Here is a 16,603-nt window from a genome sequence, read left to right as displayed (position 1 = left end):
ACCTGAATAGGCCCCCGTCGCTGTCACAGAGTCTTTCTTTGACCTTACCCCCTTTTGCTTACCATTAAAGTGAGTACTGAAGTATTAAAAACGAGTACCTACGTACATATCCCATGGACGAATCTGCTGCCACTTAGATACTTGACTTATTTTGTGTGTGTAACCCACTGCCATTCTATGATTGGGTCTCTTGGCTGTTTTGCTAAAAAGATAGATGAATACAAACGAGTGAGAGCAACACTGTACATCACACACTAGATGTGTTAGAGGAACCTCACTATTTTCCCTCATTCCTGTTCTGTACGACTTCAACTCGATTCAGAAGCTAAAATTGTAACTGACCCTTCGGAAGTAGCACAAGACCATATTTGAGTTTTTTGGCCTTAGATTCCAACTGATCCTTTGTCAATAGAAATGTTTAAGAACCATCTATGTCAGCATTTTTTTCCTCTATTCACATCACACTAGAGTTTGCCCCAAGGTTGCATCCCAGAGCAAAACGCAAGACTGCTAGCTTCCTGTTGCCATTTTTTCTTTTTTACTGTTTTATTTATTTATTTTTTAATTGTTTTTATATATTTTGGAGGCAGAGACAGCGCATGAGCAGGGGAGGGGCAGAGAGAGAGGGAGACACAGAATCCCCGAAGCAGGCTCCAGGCTCTGAGCTGTCAGCACAGAGCCCGACGCAGGGCTCGAACTCACGGACCATGAGACCATGACCTGAGCTGAGGTTGGATGTTTAACCGGCTGAGCCACCCAGGCGCCCCTTTTCATGTTTATTTTTGAGAGAGAGAGAAAGCATGAGCAGAGTCGGGGCAGAGACAGAAGGGGACAGAGGATCCAAAGTAGGCTCCACACTGACATAAGAGAGCTCGATGCAGGGCTCCAATCCACGTACCATGAGGTCATGACCTGAGCCAAAGCAGGGTGCTTAACCAACTGAGCCACCCAGGCGCCCCTCTAGTGCCAATTTTTTTTTATAACATCTATTTATTTTCGAGAGACAGAGAGAAAGCATGAGCAGGGGAGGGGCAGAGAGAGAGGGAGACACGCAATGTGGAAACAGGCTTCAGGCTCCGAGCTGTCAGCACCAAGCCCCACGCAGGGCTCGAACTCAAGAATCGTGAGATCGTGACCCAGGCCAAAGTCAGAACCTTAACCGACCGAGCCACCCAGGCGCCCCCCCCTTTTTTTTATTTAAAAAAATTTTTTTTAATGTTTATTTATTTTTGAGAGACAGAGAGTGCGTGAGCAGGGAAAGGGCAGAGAGAGAGGGAGACACAGAATCCAAAGTAGTCTCCAGGCTCCGAGCTGTCAGCACAAGAGCTTGACACGGGGCTCGAATCCACAAACTGTGAGATCACGACCTGAGCCAAAGTCGGGTGCTTAACCGACTGAGCCACCCGGGCACCCTTACTGCCATTTCTTAAAGAAGCAGTAGAGTGTTACCCTGGCCTTTTGAGTCCCCTGTCCTACTTTTGCTGTTACTTCCTCCTAAGGACCAGTCAGAATTTCTGTCTGCTGCAAACACTCGTAATGACACATACGATTACCCACCCGACTGCTTGAGGGATTACTCTCATGGCCCAGAAGAGACGGTGTCTCACCGAATCATCTTCTCACATGAAAGAACACTCAATAGGCTTGCGTGACTTAGTTTTTAAACCAACGAAACTTGTTTCTGGGCCTGTGTTTTCACGATGCTTCGTGTCCTTTCCCCCCTTCAGCAAAGAGAACCGTCCTCAAGGTTGCGGTCCTGCAGCGTGACGGACACCGTTGCCGAGCAAGCTCATCTACCACCGGTAACCCACGCCCCTTGCCAGCCATCCGGTTGGCCCTTGGGGCTTGTGTTTGAAATCATCTGGGCTACCGAGGAAGAGTTTTTCCTGTGTAAATCGGTTCTCTATGCAAACGAGAGACCGGATGATTTCCTAGCAAATTGCCCAAGGAGAGTGGATTCCGAATACAAAGAGCTGTATTAGTCTCTGAAAGGCTGAAAACTTCATTGCTTTGCTTTTCCACCCAAATTAATACCACTTCTGATGTGCTTACTACTTAATCAAAAGCGTATTAATAATTCGTTGGGTTTTTTTGTTTTTTTTTTTTAAACTTACTGAGTTCCCAGCACTGTGCTCCAGTCGCACAGGAATCCCTTGGAACAGGAAGAACTCTTCCGGGTTTGCAGGGCGTGGTTTTTCTCATCACTAATGGCCTCAGCTCTTAACCCACAAAGCGCCTGTACTTTTCTCTGTTAAACGCAGCTCTGCTGACTACTGAACTAGCTACAGTCTGCTCCCCCCTCTACTGCAGTGTTTAGAACTAGCAGCATATACGGGAGGATGTCCTGTGTTTCCCAATATGGGACAAAAATAAAAATGAACGTGCAAATTGGAAGGCAGACCAGGACTGCCTCGAGAGACATTTGGTGTTTACGTTACAATTCTTTTTGTAAATCTATTTCTCCTTTTGGAGGAGAAAATGTTTTGTGGTTTTAGTATGTTCAACTTGTCTGACCTTATCCAGTGTGGTTTTTTGTTTTTGGTTTTTTTGGGGTTTTTTTGTTTTTTTTTTTTTAGTAATACAAATCCTTGATTATTTTTTTGGCATTAATACTTTTCTATGAAATTAAAGGGAAAAAAGATCGTACTTAGAGTTTTTGCAGTCATGGTATCTACCCTGTCGTGTACATTTTTACTACAAAGGGTATTGTTGCCTGGGTTTTAGTCTTTAATGGTAACAGAACAGATTCATGAGTACACTGGTTAAGTGAGTAATCAACACGGCAGACTCAGTCTGTGGTGCACATAGAATGGGCTGGTTGATCAGAAGCTTGACAAGCGCATGCTTTCTGGGATGGTTTTAGTACAGGCGTCCCCCAAAACCAGAATAATCAGCTGTGATGTCCTTGGAGAGGGGATCCTCCTCAATCTGATGATTCCGTGACTTTCCTTGATGAATTAATGGCACTTTCTCTCCTTTTCAAAATCAGTTTCAATTTTATTTGCCCAAAAAGCTCACTTTCCGGGAAACTATTGATTCCTCCCTCTTTCTTGTACCCTGTAAAGCTGTAAACTCACTGATCACCAGTGGCCTCATTCAAATTACGAGTTTGGCAGATTTCAGAATCCGCTAGTTATTTAACAGTAGGGGCAAAACCATGGTGGTTTTCAATTTTTTTCGAATAATACATCTCACGTTTCTGAGGTTGTCAGTTCATTGTTTACCCGAATCATGTTGCAAGCGGAGCCTTCTCTGGGTAGGAAGGCGATTGCGTTTCTCTTTTTCTTCTGGTCATCAGTGAGTGATTGCTCAGCTTTATTTGAATAGGGTGGATTTCAGGGATTCAGATCCACATCACCTGCCTTACTGGCTGCATCACCAGTGATTCCTGATTCAGTAAGCCGTGGGTGGTCTCCCTAAGTGCATTTCACTGATGTAAATTGTCATTCAACAGCCAAGTGCCCCAGCTAGGAGAGCGCGTTCATCAACTGTCACAGGTGGTGAGGAGCCAACGGTAATGATACCCTTGATCAGACATTCATGACAAAACCGTGGGTTGGTTTTTAACATTGTGCACAATGGTGAAGGTACTCTTTTTTCTTTTTTGGGTAAGATCAGCTTCTTTGTGCCGCAGAGCTATACGTGTAAAATTCACTTTCACGTAGTTCAGAGGTACTGGGTGAGACGATTTTTAGTCCCCTGTCGTTTTGTTAGGAATACCGTCAAGGTTCGATTAAGTGCATTTGATTTGACTGTTTGGAATGTGTTTCTGCCATGCTCGTTTCGGCAGCACATATACTAGAATGTATCTCTGTCTTGAGTGTTTGTACTTCTGGTAAGCTTTTCTGCTTTGTTAGAATGCCCGAGTAAAATAATTTGGTTGGAAGAGAATAGGGAAGCCACGGGAACTACATGCCGTTGTCCCTGTGGATTCCCAGATGTGCGCACAGCCAACCTCTCCCGTCCGCTCCCCGTACCAGATTTTAAACCCTGGGTTAGATTTGTGTATGGTGAGCATGAATCTTGCTCTGCTACAAGGAGCTCTATTCACAGGAGTGAACGAGGATTCGTTATAATTCAGGGGGAGAGAGAGGAGGGAATATAATGAAGAAATTTAAAATTTAGTTTCTCTAAGCCAAGTATCTGTTACTCTTGCTCATTATTTTAAATAATTTTTAGTATTGATGTTTATGGGTAACTTGAACAGGACTATGTATTTTAATTGCCTGTTTTTTGCATGATCCCAGACAACAGGCTAGCTTATAGTTTATGCTTTGAGCTACTGCGACTCTTGGAAGAATTTTCCTAATTGTGTCACCCTTGTTAGGTTGGTTATAACTGCTTATTACTTGAGAATACCTTTAAAAAAATTTTTTTTAATGTTTATTTATTTTTGACAGAGAGGCAGAGTATGAGCAGGGGAGGGGCAGAGAGAGAGGGAGACACAGAATCTGAAGCAGGCTCCAGGCTCTGAGTTGTCAGCACAGAGTCCGACGCGGGGCTCGAACTCCCAGACCTTGAGATCATGACCTGAGCTGAAGTCGGACGCTCAAGCGACTGAGCCACCCAGGCGCCCGAGAATACCTTTAAATACGTACACAATTGCTGGTTTTCTGCAGGATGTGGACCTAAAAGACCAACTTAGTTATATTGTTAGAATGCAACGCTCAGCACTGCACACAGGAAAATCAAATGGGCAGTCAGCGAAACCAAGCCCAGTGGAAGCTAGCGAGCTTGTGATTTATGTGAAAGTCATGCGCTAGGTGGCCAGGCTCAGCCTCCAGCAGAATTGCTGCCAGGTGGACAGAACCGTTTCATTAAGTAATTTTAATAGAATCCAGGGCTAATGAGCATTTTCTGCCATCCATTTTTGCATTTTATGGGCCATGGGATCTGCCATTAGTGTTGGAGTGTTGTGATAGCTGAGGATATTAAGTGGCAGGATGCACCGAATTATGAGAGCACTGGGCTCCATGGTGAGAGGTACCTGGCAGGGCAGAGTGACCCATCTGAATGAGGTCCTGTGGCCCCTGCCATTGCTGTGTTCTTCCTGCCTGTGCCCTCCCCCTCGTCCAGCAGTGAATTAAAAATATGAGTTCGGATTTGTTTATTTTTAAGGGCTTGGGTAGTAGTCATTCCCAAGTGTTGTACCTACCCTCATGCCTCCCACGTATCTGGTGATCATTCGGCTGCAATAAACCAACTTATTTGATGGCTATTAGAAATTGAGACAGGTTTGAAAGTATCTTTTCCAGTTCCTTCTCTTACCAAGTTTTTCCCCCTTTTACACACCCTCTCCTCGTGCATGCACACACACAACTGGGATCTTGTACACACATCAGTTAGCAACTTGATATTTGTCACTTACGGTCCTTCCTCTGGGACATGGTAATAATTGAATAATATCCAGTTATGTGAATGCACCTCAATTTATATAATCTTCCCCTGTTAGTGAACATTCAGCCCCACCCCCACACCCCACCCTTTGGGCACAATGCACCGTGTTGTGTTAACCGTACCTCTTTTTCCATGGTAGTGCTTTTATGAACAAGTGCATTAATGAACAAGCCTGTGGAACTACAGCCCTTTGGTTTATGAATACACACTGGTGTATATACACAAATGATACACACCAGTGTCCCTTTCCAGCTGGCCAAGCAGGAACCCTCCCTGAGATAAAAGGAGGGGGATAGCACAGTCCTTCTGGACTTTTCTGTCTATAACGTACCTAAAAATACACTGAGGTAACGGTATAGCAGGGTTTGAGCAAATCTTGGAGAGTCTGTGATCGTACGAAACTGTTTGCCATCTTTAAAAGCATATTGAAACTTTTACAGTTTATCCATAATTGAGTTCTTCGTCTTAATGAAATAAATGGAGCCACTGGGAAGCCATCGTTAACTGGCAATTGGGCAATGCCAAAACACAATAGTATTTTCAGATGAGAAGCTGTGAAATTGTTAAATTAAGCTAACAGTTTATAACTTGTCTCTTGATTTATGAACTTGTCTCTTGAGGTCATATGGCATGCACATGTGAACACACTCTCTCTCTCTCTCTCTCTCTCTCTCTCTCTCTCTCTCTCTCTCACAACAGAAGTCTGATTTCAGCTCCAGGGCTAGGTCTCTTGCATGATCTGTCTGGAGGAGCTGAGTCCTGCCTCCTCCCCCTGCTGCTTGTGGTGAGGGCAGTGCTGTGAGTCACAAATGGACTTGTTGGCACAAGTTGTTCTCCAAGGTCATTTAGAAGGAAATCTATAAAGAAAGAATTTAATAGTACCATCACACATAAATGGGACTAGATTATAGGGCACCAATTCAATTCTCAATGGAAGGTGAAATGAGCATGTTAATCAAATTCAGTGTTCTCTCCTGCACTGTGCTCTTAGTTTCCAGAAACCGATTAGTCCCATTAACTGGACCTGTGAAAGGAACCTGGTGCTGGAGGTTCTGCAGCTTTAGAGTTCAGTTCTGAGATTAGCCATGGCACATCCAAGTTCTTCTATGAGTCTCCTCATAAGTATCCTTTCTGGGGACTCTCTAACGCTATCCTGATGGTTTCCAGAGTAGAGCTTTCTGAGTGCCTGATTTCCTCTCCCACAAATTACCTCGGTAGGGAGGAGGAAAACCGATTCCATTTGGTCTCCCGTTTAACCCAAGCACTTTTGGTCGTCATATAAGCAGCAGTAGGTTACATTGATAGCACATACTTGGCCAAAAATATGAATTGACCACTTAGGTTACAATGTGGGTTCTAACTTAGTTCAGCGGAGTCCAGTTTTGGTAGTACCCCAGGGAAAAGTAGCCGTAGAAATAGCTCTTTTGAATTGGTGCCTCAGGTAGGGAAGGCTGTAGGTGAAGTCATGTGTCTTCAATACTCATGGAAGGATCGAGTCTGCATGCTGATGTCCCTTTCTCTCTTATGGCCCCACACCCAGATCCAGAACCCATGTGGTCACAGTCTTGGAACGAACCATTTTAGAGCCTTCAGGACTGAATCTGGAAGAATACCGAGAAAATAGTGACTACAGATTTAGCAGAAAGTCCTCTTACAAATAATCTTGCCTTGCTCGGTAAATAACGTTTTGGGAATAAACACTGAGGCAGCTGCTCCGTGGCTCAGGTAGTTTTTCTCTAGAACGTGCCATCAAGCTCATGAAGCACAACATTCAGCCTCATTCACCGAGGTCCCCAGGTTACGTGGCAGTGTCACTGAGTGTGCTTTTGACCATCCTCTTTGCCAAGGCACAGTGTTGGTAGTGGACGTGAGCGATCGGATGCACACGCGGAGGTATGCTAAGAGATGGGCTAAGAGATTGACTTCCTCACCCCCGTATGCCCCTGGTAAAACACCTACAGGTCACAAGATCCTAATGAGGGAAGACCGTTCCCAAAAAGAAGAAGCTTCCTTCTGTCACCTCATGAAAGAGATTATTCCTGATGCTTGGCCTCTTGTTTCTTGTACGTTCTCCCAGGAGTCTCGGCAGCCACGATTGGCTTATTGTCTCTGAGCCCCCGCCCTCAGGGTAGCACCCCTTTCTCAGTTACAGATCTCCTGTGCGGCCTCCGTACACACAGGACTTCCTCACCTCAGACGTCCATCTCCTCCCTCCAGGAGTCACTGAGGCATCCTTGTTGTTCCGATGTGTCTCCACCCAGAGTGCACTTCTCAGACTGCTTCCTACAGACAAAAGTGTCTCAGGAGTCCCTTTGCAATCTAACTTGGACTGTCCAAATACAGTCACTCTATTGCTGGACATGTCTCTAGACCCAGAATCCATGGGTGCTTCACTCACCCTTTTAAAGTTTATTTTTTTGAGAGAGACAGAGACAGCATGAGCAGGGGAGGGGCAGAGAGAGAGGGAGACAGAGGAACCCACACAGGCTCCGCACTGTCAGCACACAGCCCGACGTGGGGCTTGAACTCACGAACCGTGAGATCATGACCTGAGCTGAAACCGAGAGTCGGACACTTAACCGACTGAGCCAGCCAGGAACCCCTTTTCTCCTTTTAAAGAGAGACCCGCCGTAGGGGAGGACGGGAGCAGACGCTGCCTCGGTTATGGGGACCCTCTGGAATTCTAACCTACATTGCCTGGCCACTTGCTGTCCTGGTCAGTCCTCCTGATTCTATGCCCTGGTGCAAATACAGGCCTCCTAGAGAGGAGACTGTATTCTTTCCCCTGAAAGCTATAGAGGAAGGGCTCTAAGCCGATGAAGAGTTTAGGAATTAGAAGAAGATCACCGTGGCAACTATATGGAGGAAAAAATGTTCAGGACAATCCCTCTGGGTAACATGCGGTTTGACAATAAAATTTAGTAGCTGAAATAGATTGTGTATTTCTCTTACGATCACATTAGCAACAACAACCCTTGACGTTTCAGTCTTCAGGGCTCTACAACTGATGTAGGTAAGATTTTTGGACCTCCTAGCAGCGTGGGGTTCATTTCACAGTAGACTTGAAGCCTTTGGAAACCCGTTGCCTTTTTTCCAGACACTAATGTTTTGGTCAAATTAACTTACTTGGTCTAGAGCAAGTAATTCTCTGGGTGTATATGACTTTATTAAACTGATCGGAAAGCAAATGCAAGATATTAAATAATAATGATTTCTCACACAAACAGCCATCAGTGGCCTATGCACATACCACGCCGGGCCTACCTTCAGGCTGGGAAGAACGAAAAGATGCTAAGGGACGCACATACTATGTCAATCATAACAATCGAACCACAACTTGGACTCGACCTATCATGCAGGTATGCAGATCGTCCTACAACTTGAAATCACAGGCCACGGGAGCCAAAGTGTACATGAGCTCAGTGTTCCCGATGTGAATGTGTTGTTCTAAAGAACCCGTGTCTGAGAAAATCTTTCCTCCCCCAAAAAACGTGTTACTCTAAGCATAATACCGCCCTGAGGAAGAATTCGGTCCTCAGATCAGCCCATCCCTAGATGCAGTTTTAAGCTGTGACATGGAAAGATATTTTCAAAGTAAGAGCCTATCACAGTATAGCTTCTCCCCCAGCCCCCTTTATTTCTGGGGCTGGTTTTTAGGCTAGGCTAGTGATTCATTTCTATTTCCTTTGGATGTGTTTCCCCATCCCTGCCCCCATTATTATGTGTAATCGTTTCCTCCACACTCGAAGAGGCCAGACCTCTCATTATTGCTGGCTGTGTTGTTGTTTGGGTCCGAGCTCCCAATCACATGCACAGGGGATCCTCCTATGAAGCTAACGTGTTTTTGCCTCCAAAATAGCTCGCAGAAGATGGTGCATCCGGATCCGCCACAAACAGTAACAACCACCTAATCGAGCCTCAGATCCGCCGGCCCCGTAGCCTCAGCTCGCCGACTGTAACCTTATCTGCCCCACTGGAGGTGAGAAGGCTGCCTCGTCTAACCGGGTCGCTCTGTCCCCGGGACTTCTCATTCTCTCTTCTCGCCTCCCTTGGATTTGAGTTTTGCAGCCCCTGTCCCCTCTCTGATCAGCCGTTGTGTCCGTGGTGCAGGGTGTTCTCGTGCGGCCTTACTTCACGCTTCTCTGTTTCGCCTTGGTCCGCATCCGTGGGCTCCCACCTGATTGCCATTCTCATTCGGCTGCCGCCACGGTCCCTTGTGCTGGAAGCGGGCGCCTCTCTTCCGAACTTGCTCCATTCTTGTTGTGTTTCACTCTTGACCGCATAATAACTCTTTCAAATACCAATGCTTTACGTTGCGTTTGAAAACATAGCCGTTGCTTTGATCATTTTCTTTCCTTTCGACCGTAGGGCCCGTCATTGTATGGGCATACGTGTTTCCGATGCACATTCGCGTCCCTAAACCATTGCTGGGCACCTGCTTGTGCTTCTCTCCTGTGTGTGTGGGGTCCGTGCCGTCCCTTAACATCACCAATATCAGAGTGAGAGAAGCCGGAGAGCAAATGTTGGAAGCTCCGAACTTAACTGTGTCGTAGAGATGGCCGTGGGTCCGTCCCCTGGGTTTAGGATGCTGATGACTGGGAGTGGCTGTGATCTCGTCCAAATGGGCTCTCAGCGGGTAGCAGCCATGCAAGGCCGGGTGGCTGTCTCCGTTGGCCCAGGTTTTTCTTTCTGTGCTCTGAAAACTGCCAACCCATTCCGCATTAGACTGTGAGCTCATTAAGAGCAGGGGCATGCGTTTTTTTCAGCCTCTGTAAACCTTCCATCCGTCATGTTCAACAGAGAACAAGATTTTGGGTGTGTGCTGAATAGCTGTCCACGGATCTTGGTTATAAGTACTTAACGTTGTGTGTTTAATCAACCCAAAAAAAATAAATAAATAAACTTGAAAGTTAGAGTGGTTTCAAAATTAAATGAATGACCGAAGCAGGTTTTTGGAGCTTCTCCCTCGTCCCTCTCCAAAGACGGGCGTTCATTGATGCCCAGGTACATTTTGACCCCTCCGGGCTAGCTCGTGGTAAGAATTCTAATGCTCGTTATTATTCCTTAGGGTGCCAAGGATTCACCCGTACGTCGGGCTGTGAAAGATACCCTTTCCAATCCACAGTCCCCACAGCCATCACCTTACAACTCCCCTAAACCACAACACAAAGTCACACAGAGCTTCCTGCCACCCGGCTGGGAGATGAGGATAGCACCAAACGGCCGGCCCTTCTTCATTGACCATAACACAAAGACTACAACGTGGGTAAGGCTGCTGCTTTTATTTGGTTCCGTTTTCCCTCCGAGGTCTGGTATGGACTCCTGGGTTTCCTTCCTCGGTGTCCGTAGTTCTCGCAGAGAAATCTCTCACTGAGCCTGACAGTTTGCCGTAGTTGGGGAAAAGGGTCGTGCCCCCCAGTGCCAGCGATTTGATGTTACTGCCTCACTCCTCGCGATGCTGTCCTTGTATCAGGTATCCTAATCTCTTTCTAAGCATGCTAATCATTTTTCTTCCATCAGTTTCCTTTTGCATTTTTAGGGCGATGATCATCTTCATTTGGTTTGTCCTTTTAAGTTTGTACCGTCCTCGTCGGGTCGGTGTTTCGCACCTCTGTGCTGCGTTTCTGTCCTTTAATTATGGGTCAAGAGATGCGCTGAGGAGTTTGGCTGTAAATCTGATGGCCCCTCCTTGTGAGCATCTTGTCAAAATTGATTGTTCTCATCCTGTTCCCCTTCCACATGCCCCTGAATCCCCCAGGAGAAAGACTCCGTGTGTTGCGTTAACGAGCATGACGAGATTAATCAGAGGTGCCTGTGTAGAACTTTCCGTGCCTCTGTCATTTCTTCATTTCTTCGGCTGAATTCGCGGTGCCTTATTTAACACCACACGTAGTCCTTTTAGAAGGGAGCGGTTTGTTTCTACCATGTCATCTCTGGACCTATGATGAAACCAAACTTGGTATTGTTGTTTCTATTTCTGATGCTGCGGGAGGTTTGCCCTCTTCCTGTCCCTGTCCCTTCCTGTCCCTATCCCTCTCTCACTCTCTGGATACAGAGCTTAACTCTGACCTCTGTCATCCGTGCTTAGAACTGACGTTATGTGAAAGCCGGTTGAGTTTGGGTGGTTGTTAGCTTGGGCTAACGGTGAACGCACGCTTTAAAATCCCCATTTCTAGAGAAGACCCTTAGTGTAGTCGAGTCAGTAGAACAGTAAACATTGCATTAAGAAAGACACCTGAACCAAAGTGACCTGGATTGTCACTCACACTTTGCCCGCAGTGTATGTTAACTTAGTCCCTAGAGGGCTCACCCTCTAAACTCCAGTGGATCGTGAGGCAGCATGTCTCCACGAGGACATTCTCTGCACTGGGGGCAGGAACGTGCCTTTTATTGCCGGGCATCTAGCGTCCGTGGCTCCTGCCACTGAAAAGCCTGAGAGCCACTATTCCTCCCCGTCCTCCTGCTGGTGGGGGGGGGGGGGGACCAGAAATGCCCCCCCCCACACACACATTCTCAAGACTCCTTAGTGAGAACCACTCTAAAAGTTCTTCCTCTTTGGAGGTACAGGAGTGGCCTGCCAGGGGAATCTGTCATTTAGATCTGGTGACATTCATGTAGTAAGCTCCTGATCCCTTCTGAGGCATCTGCTAGCATGTTGCTCTGTTTGACTTGCCTCTTAGCCTGAAGGTGATAGTACAGGTTGGGGGGGCACATGGAGAGTGAACAATGGGCACCTGTTTGGTGCCCAAATAGACACAATAGAGACTGGGTATTAGGTCTTTGCCCTCGTGGACACAGAACCTTCGGCTTTCCTGCCGGTGATCTACTCACTCCAGCACCGCTGGGCTTTCCAGCCCTCGGCCAGCCAGGGGAGCTCCAGAAATAGGGGTAAATATTGTCGCAGTAGATGGATTAGTGTATGGAGCCGCCGTGGCTTGCCGGCATAAGCTGTGATTTGAGTCATTTGAACTAGCTTAGCAGCCCAGCCTCCTAACCTTTTCGGTCTCTCACGCCACAACTGCACTGTGACTGCCGCTGGACAGCTTTTATTTGAAATAGCACTTGGCTTTATTTATTGCCCGCATCGGTGCTGAATGAAACCCAGTTTGAATTTCCAGTTGCCCCCTTCGACCCAAGATACTTGGTGTTGACTGATGGCACCGATTTAAAATTTTAATGCGTTGAAACAGTATTTTGTCGCTGCTGTCTCTGTAGAAAACCCTGAAGGTAGCAACTGGGAATTCCACAAGTTACTACCCTTCCTCCCTAAAGTCAGACGCCCCGGCACACAGCTGCCTCCCCCCCCCCCCCCCCAAACAAAGGCCTGTATACAATGCTCTGTGTGGAAGCCACTCTCCCCATTGCTGGTTTATTGTGATAAAAGATGGAGGGAAGGGGAAAGATAATTTTCAGCTTAGCATCTGTTTGGAGTTGGTGTGGGGTTGGCTTTGTTTGTTTTTAAAAAGAACAGCGTAGCTATTCGTAGCATGTGAACACTCCAATGGAAACAGGAAGAGAAACTGGTAGGTCAGGTTGAGAATAATGAAGATACCACTTCTGCCCCCATCAGCCTGTGTGCACTTGATTCCTGCATTAACCAGCAACATGAAAAGACACAGGCCAGTGTTTCCCTTGTATGCATCGATAGGGGAAAATCCCCTTTGAAGTCTATTTATAAAACACAGCCTTCAAAACACAACTAATGCAGGCAGCCTGCCAGCGGTCTGTCTAGGATGAAGTCAGGCCACATCCAGTGAGCATCAGTCTGTTTCCACCTGGGTCAGCAGGGCCAGGGACGCATGCGGGAGGCCACCAAGTGCCCGAGGGCAGATTACGAGAGGACTTCACTTGTTCATTCTAATGCTAAGGAAGCAGCCAGAAGCATGTATGTAAGAGTGTATCTCTGCCTTCTACAGGACAAAGCGTTGGCTTATTTTTGTAGCAAGCAAGAATGTACCTTAATGAAGTTGCCGGTTTGTTTTCTACCCAGGTCCAAACTAATAAGACTCAGCGTAGCCTAGGCTTGGTTGCTGACCTCTTCCAGGAAGGAAAAAAAAAAAACCACAGCTGGTTTTTGAACCAGCCAGCGTCCCCAGATTTTATATGTTTCTAAATAATTCTGCTAGGAAACGGCCCCCCCCCCGCCCCTTTTTTAAAATGATGGTCTTCGCCTTCTGTTTAGAAACTCTTCCAACTGTATTGAGGGAAGCAGTTGTGAAATAGTGAAATAACGTGCTTTCCTGTGCCTGGGGACAGGGAGAAACTACCCAGTGGGGTTTGAGTATTTTATTCATTTATTTTCGTTTTTATTTCTACCATTTGAAACAGCATTCTTACTGTCATCCCTAAAGTTGTCACAGTCTCGCGAGGCCTTGGCTGCTGTTACCTGCCCCGTTACCTTGGGGAGCCTGCCTCCTTGTTGAGGGGACTTGCTGGGAGGATGGGCTCAATAGTGCCCCTAGATTTAGCCCTGAGAGCCTGGTGGAAGGCAGCGACTGCTGCCGTCATTCTGACTTGTGATGGTGCAATGAAATAATGTGACCCCGAGGGCCTCTAACCCTCCCATTCTACCAAGTCTGGGTTTCCATGCAAGGCCATTTCAGCAGACCTGTGAGATTGAGTTTTATACTTCATGCTCCTCGCTCCCATCCCCTGGCACTTTTCTGTCATTTCAGCCTCTTCTTTCTGTTTGTGTGTGCTTTAAATCACCAGCTTTTTACCGATGGTCTTTCACAGTAGCGTGTGTGTGTGTGTGTGTGTGTGTGTGTGTGTGTGTGTGTGTGATTCCAAGGCACGGCTGGTCTTGTGTGCGGTGTCCGGAAGCTAGCATAGTCAGTGGCTTGGGGGGGGGGGGGGGCGGGGGGGGGTGGGGGGGGGTGCTGGGGGCCCTGTGGTTGTGAGCTATCCCTGAGCGGGTGGCTTTTGTGGAGCTTAGAGCTCCAAGTTTCAGCCTATCACAAATATTTACCCAAATTATCAGTTAATTGGACCTTATAAATCCAAACTCTTAGTGTATTCGTTTGTCCTGTATGTGTCCCAGTACACAGGGGAATATTGGGCCTGCTTCATGCCCCTGATTCCCCTTTAAAAACGGATATCTATAAGGTTCAGGGTCCATAGCCATCATAAACCGCTAACATGATCTACTTCTTCAGTTCGTAGTAGTGTGCTATAGTTAATAGAAAGCAAAGGTTGGCTTTAGTTTTCGATTTGGGGTTTTTTTGTAGATTTTGCCAGTTAAAAAATCTATCTGTAACTTTGTTATAATCCAGATATTAATGGTTTATATTGTTGACTTGGGACATTTTTTTTTAACAGCGTGCTTGAGGTATAATTCACATGTCATACAGTTCACCTGTTTAAAATACACAGTCAAGTGGTTTTTAGACCATCGAACAATCATGTGCGACCATTCCCATAATCCATTTTTAGAACATTTTCATACCCATTATCAGTCACAAAGTGAGTTTTATTATTTTCCAAGATGTATACCGATTATTTCATTTTCTTGTTGACTTAGGAAAATGCTGAGGCAAAAAACCTTTTAGTACTTTGACAGCAACAAAGGCTTTAACGTAATTGAAATCGGTTTTTGGGTGTTTTGTTTTGTTTTTAATCTCAGGCTTACTTGGTTGACAATGTCCTATTCTGAGTCTTATCATTTGTTTTCTAATCTTTGGAGTTGAAAGTAGGAATTCTCAGCGTTCCATCGCATTTTCGTTGAGTCTGTGTGAGAGGCAGCTCCCAGACTCTGGGTCGGAGCCTTCGGGCATGCTCTCATTGTCTTGCTCAGTTTCCTCATCTGAAGCAACAGAGATCCTGTGCCCAGCTCGTAGCAGGGTAGTTGCAAGATGATCCATCTGCCTGTTCTTTCTAAGTTAGAAAGCAGGACCCAAGATGTCAGGGTACATATATTTCTCTTTCGTGGGTTCTTTGTAGTATCTTATGAGCCATACCCCTTAAGAAAAATCTCTGGCAAACTTTTGAATATTAGGACGTAAATGGGAGTCTAATTTGCAGAGTTTGATCAGGACTCTCAGGAAAGTTCTCTAGTAGGGATATGAAACTTTTTGTGAGGAGGCTATCTATGTTTGGGCAAAACATGACCATCAGCCCAGATTCAGATTCTCTGCTCTAGATCAAGGAGTTAGAAGGGCGGGCCGCAGGAAACCCAGGCACCGTTGGAAAGGCTGGCTGCCCTCACACAGAGCTCAAGACCCGAGAGATTTTCAAACCACTGTCCCTATTCCTTCTGCAGAGTAGAGCCTCACGTTCACTGGCGCCCTCCATTCTGGTTTCCATGGTAACATCGCTGCGGGGACTTTTCCTCTTCACCTGCTCGAGGTCTCAGGGAGAATGCTTAACCTTTTCTTTAAATCTTCTCACCATCCTGCTTTCACCAAGGACAAGAAGAGTAAAATCTTTCTTGCGAGTTGGTCAGCCAGCCTCCCTACACCAAGAAAGGTCCTCCCCTCCCCCATGCAGCCAAGAGTGCAGATCTGTGCACACGCAGCCTGGTTGCCTTGGAACACACAGCTCCAGAAGGGGAGGAACCAGTGAGTGCACACACAGAACCACCCTTAACGTCTTCTGCCTTGTCCATTTTTTTTGCAGGAAGATCCACGCCTGAAATTTCCAGTTCATATGCGGTCAAAGGCCTCTTTAAACCCCAATGACCTTGGCCCTCTTCCTGTGAGTACACTGGAGGCGCGTGGACAAGTCCGAAAATGTGTATCCGTTCATCTGCTCGGTGTTGATGGGGAGCCCCTGTGGGCCTTCCCTTTGTCCAGGCTTTTGGGGTCCCGCTGGTCTGTGGTTTCTTAACAGGAATGGGTGCATGGCTGAATTCTGATAGTACATATAGTTTATACCCAGTACTTGTGAAAGAGGTTTCTGTATTAGTAGCAGCTAGTAGAAAGTAGACTTGGTACCTAGGATGTAAGGGACATTCTCTACACGTGACCGTTTGAGCAGTGCGCATTTAGTCTGTAACTCAGCAACCCCTGAGTTCTGTCCTTATTGCGAATTTAGCCACTGGGATGGACACATTAAAAACAGTGGGAGAAAAAGGCCTAAGTAATCACAGACAGTTTCTGTAAGTCATTTAGCCTGCAGTCCCTGTTTTTCTTGTTTTGCTTCCTTGTTGAGGACTGCTTTATAAATTTAACTTCTTATCAGTTTATTCTCTTTGGGGGCCCAAGTTGGA

At 46.4% G+C, this 16,603-nt stretch overlaps 1 protein-coding gene across 15 annotated transcripts in view; it reads left to right on the top strand.

Moving 5' to 3' along the window:
• NEDD4L (NEDD4 like E3 ubiquitin protein ligase) overlaps nucleotides 1-16,603 on the top strand; it is a 344,201-nt gene that overhangs the window by 280,620 nt on the left and 46,978 nt on the right. For 8 of the 15 annotated variants that reach the window (XM_040478702.1, XM_040478694.1, XM_040478696.1 and 5 more), the window contains 6 exons: nucleotides 1,728-1,802; nucleotides 3,455-3,514; nucleotides 8,625-8,756; nucleotides 9,257-9,376; nucleotides 10,466-10,663; nucleotides 16,012-16,089. In XM_040478702.1, the coding sequence (XP_040334636.1) occupies nucleotides 1,728-1,802; nucleotides 3,455-3,514; nucleotides 8,625-8,756; nucleotides 9,257-9,376; nucleotides 10,466-10,663; nucleotides 16,012-16,089 (663 nt within the window). The remainder of the gene's footprint in view (nucleotides 1-1,727; nucleotides 1,803-3,454; nucleotides 3,515-8,624; nucleotides 8,757-9,256; nucleotides 9,377-10,465; nucleotides 10,664-16,011; nucleotides 16,090-16,603) is intronic. The other 7 variants (XM_040478703.1, XM_040478698.1, XM_040478701.1 and 4 more) reach the window with 3 other exon arrangements.

Source organism: Herpailurus yagouaroundi, unplaced genomic scaffold (assembly GCF_014898765.1).
Source record: "Herpailurus yagouaroundi ecotype Mexico unplaced genomic scaffold, PumYag 142, whole genome shotgun sequence".
In the NCBI taxonomy this organism is placed as follows: domain Eukaryota; kingdom Metazoa; phylum Chordata; class Mammalia; order Carnivora; family Felidae; genus Herpailurus; species Herpailurus yagouaroundi.
Note: the sequence above shows the minus strand (reverse complement) of the source record. Positions and strands in the feature narration are given on the sequence as shown.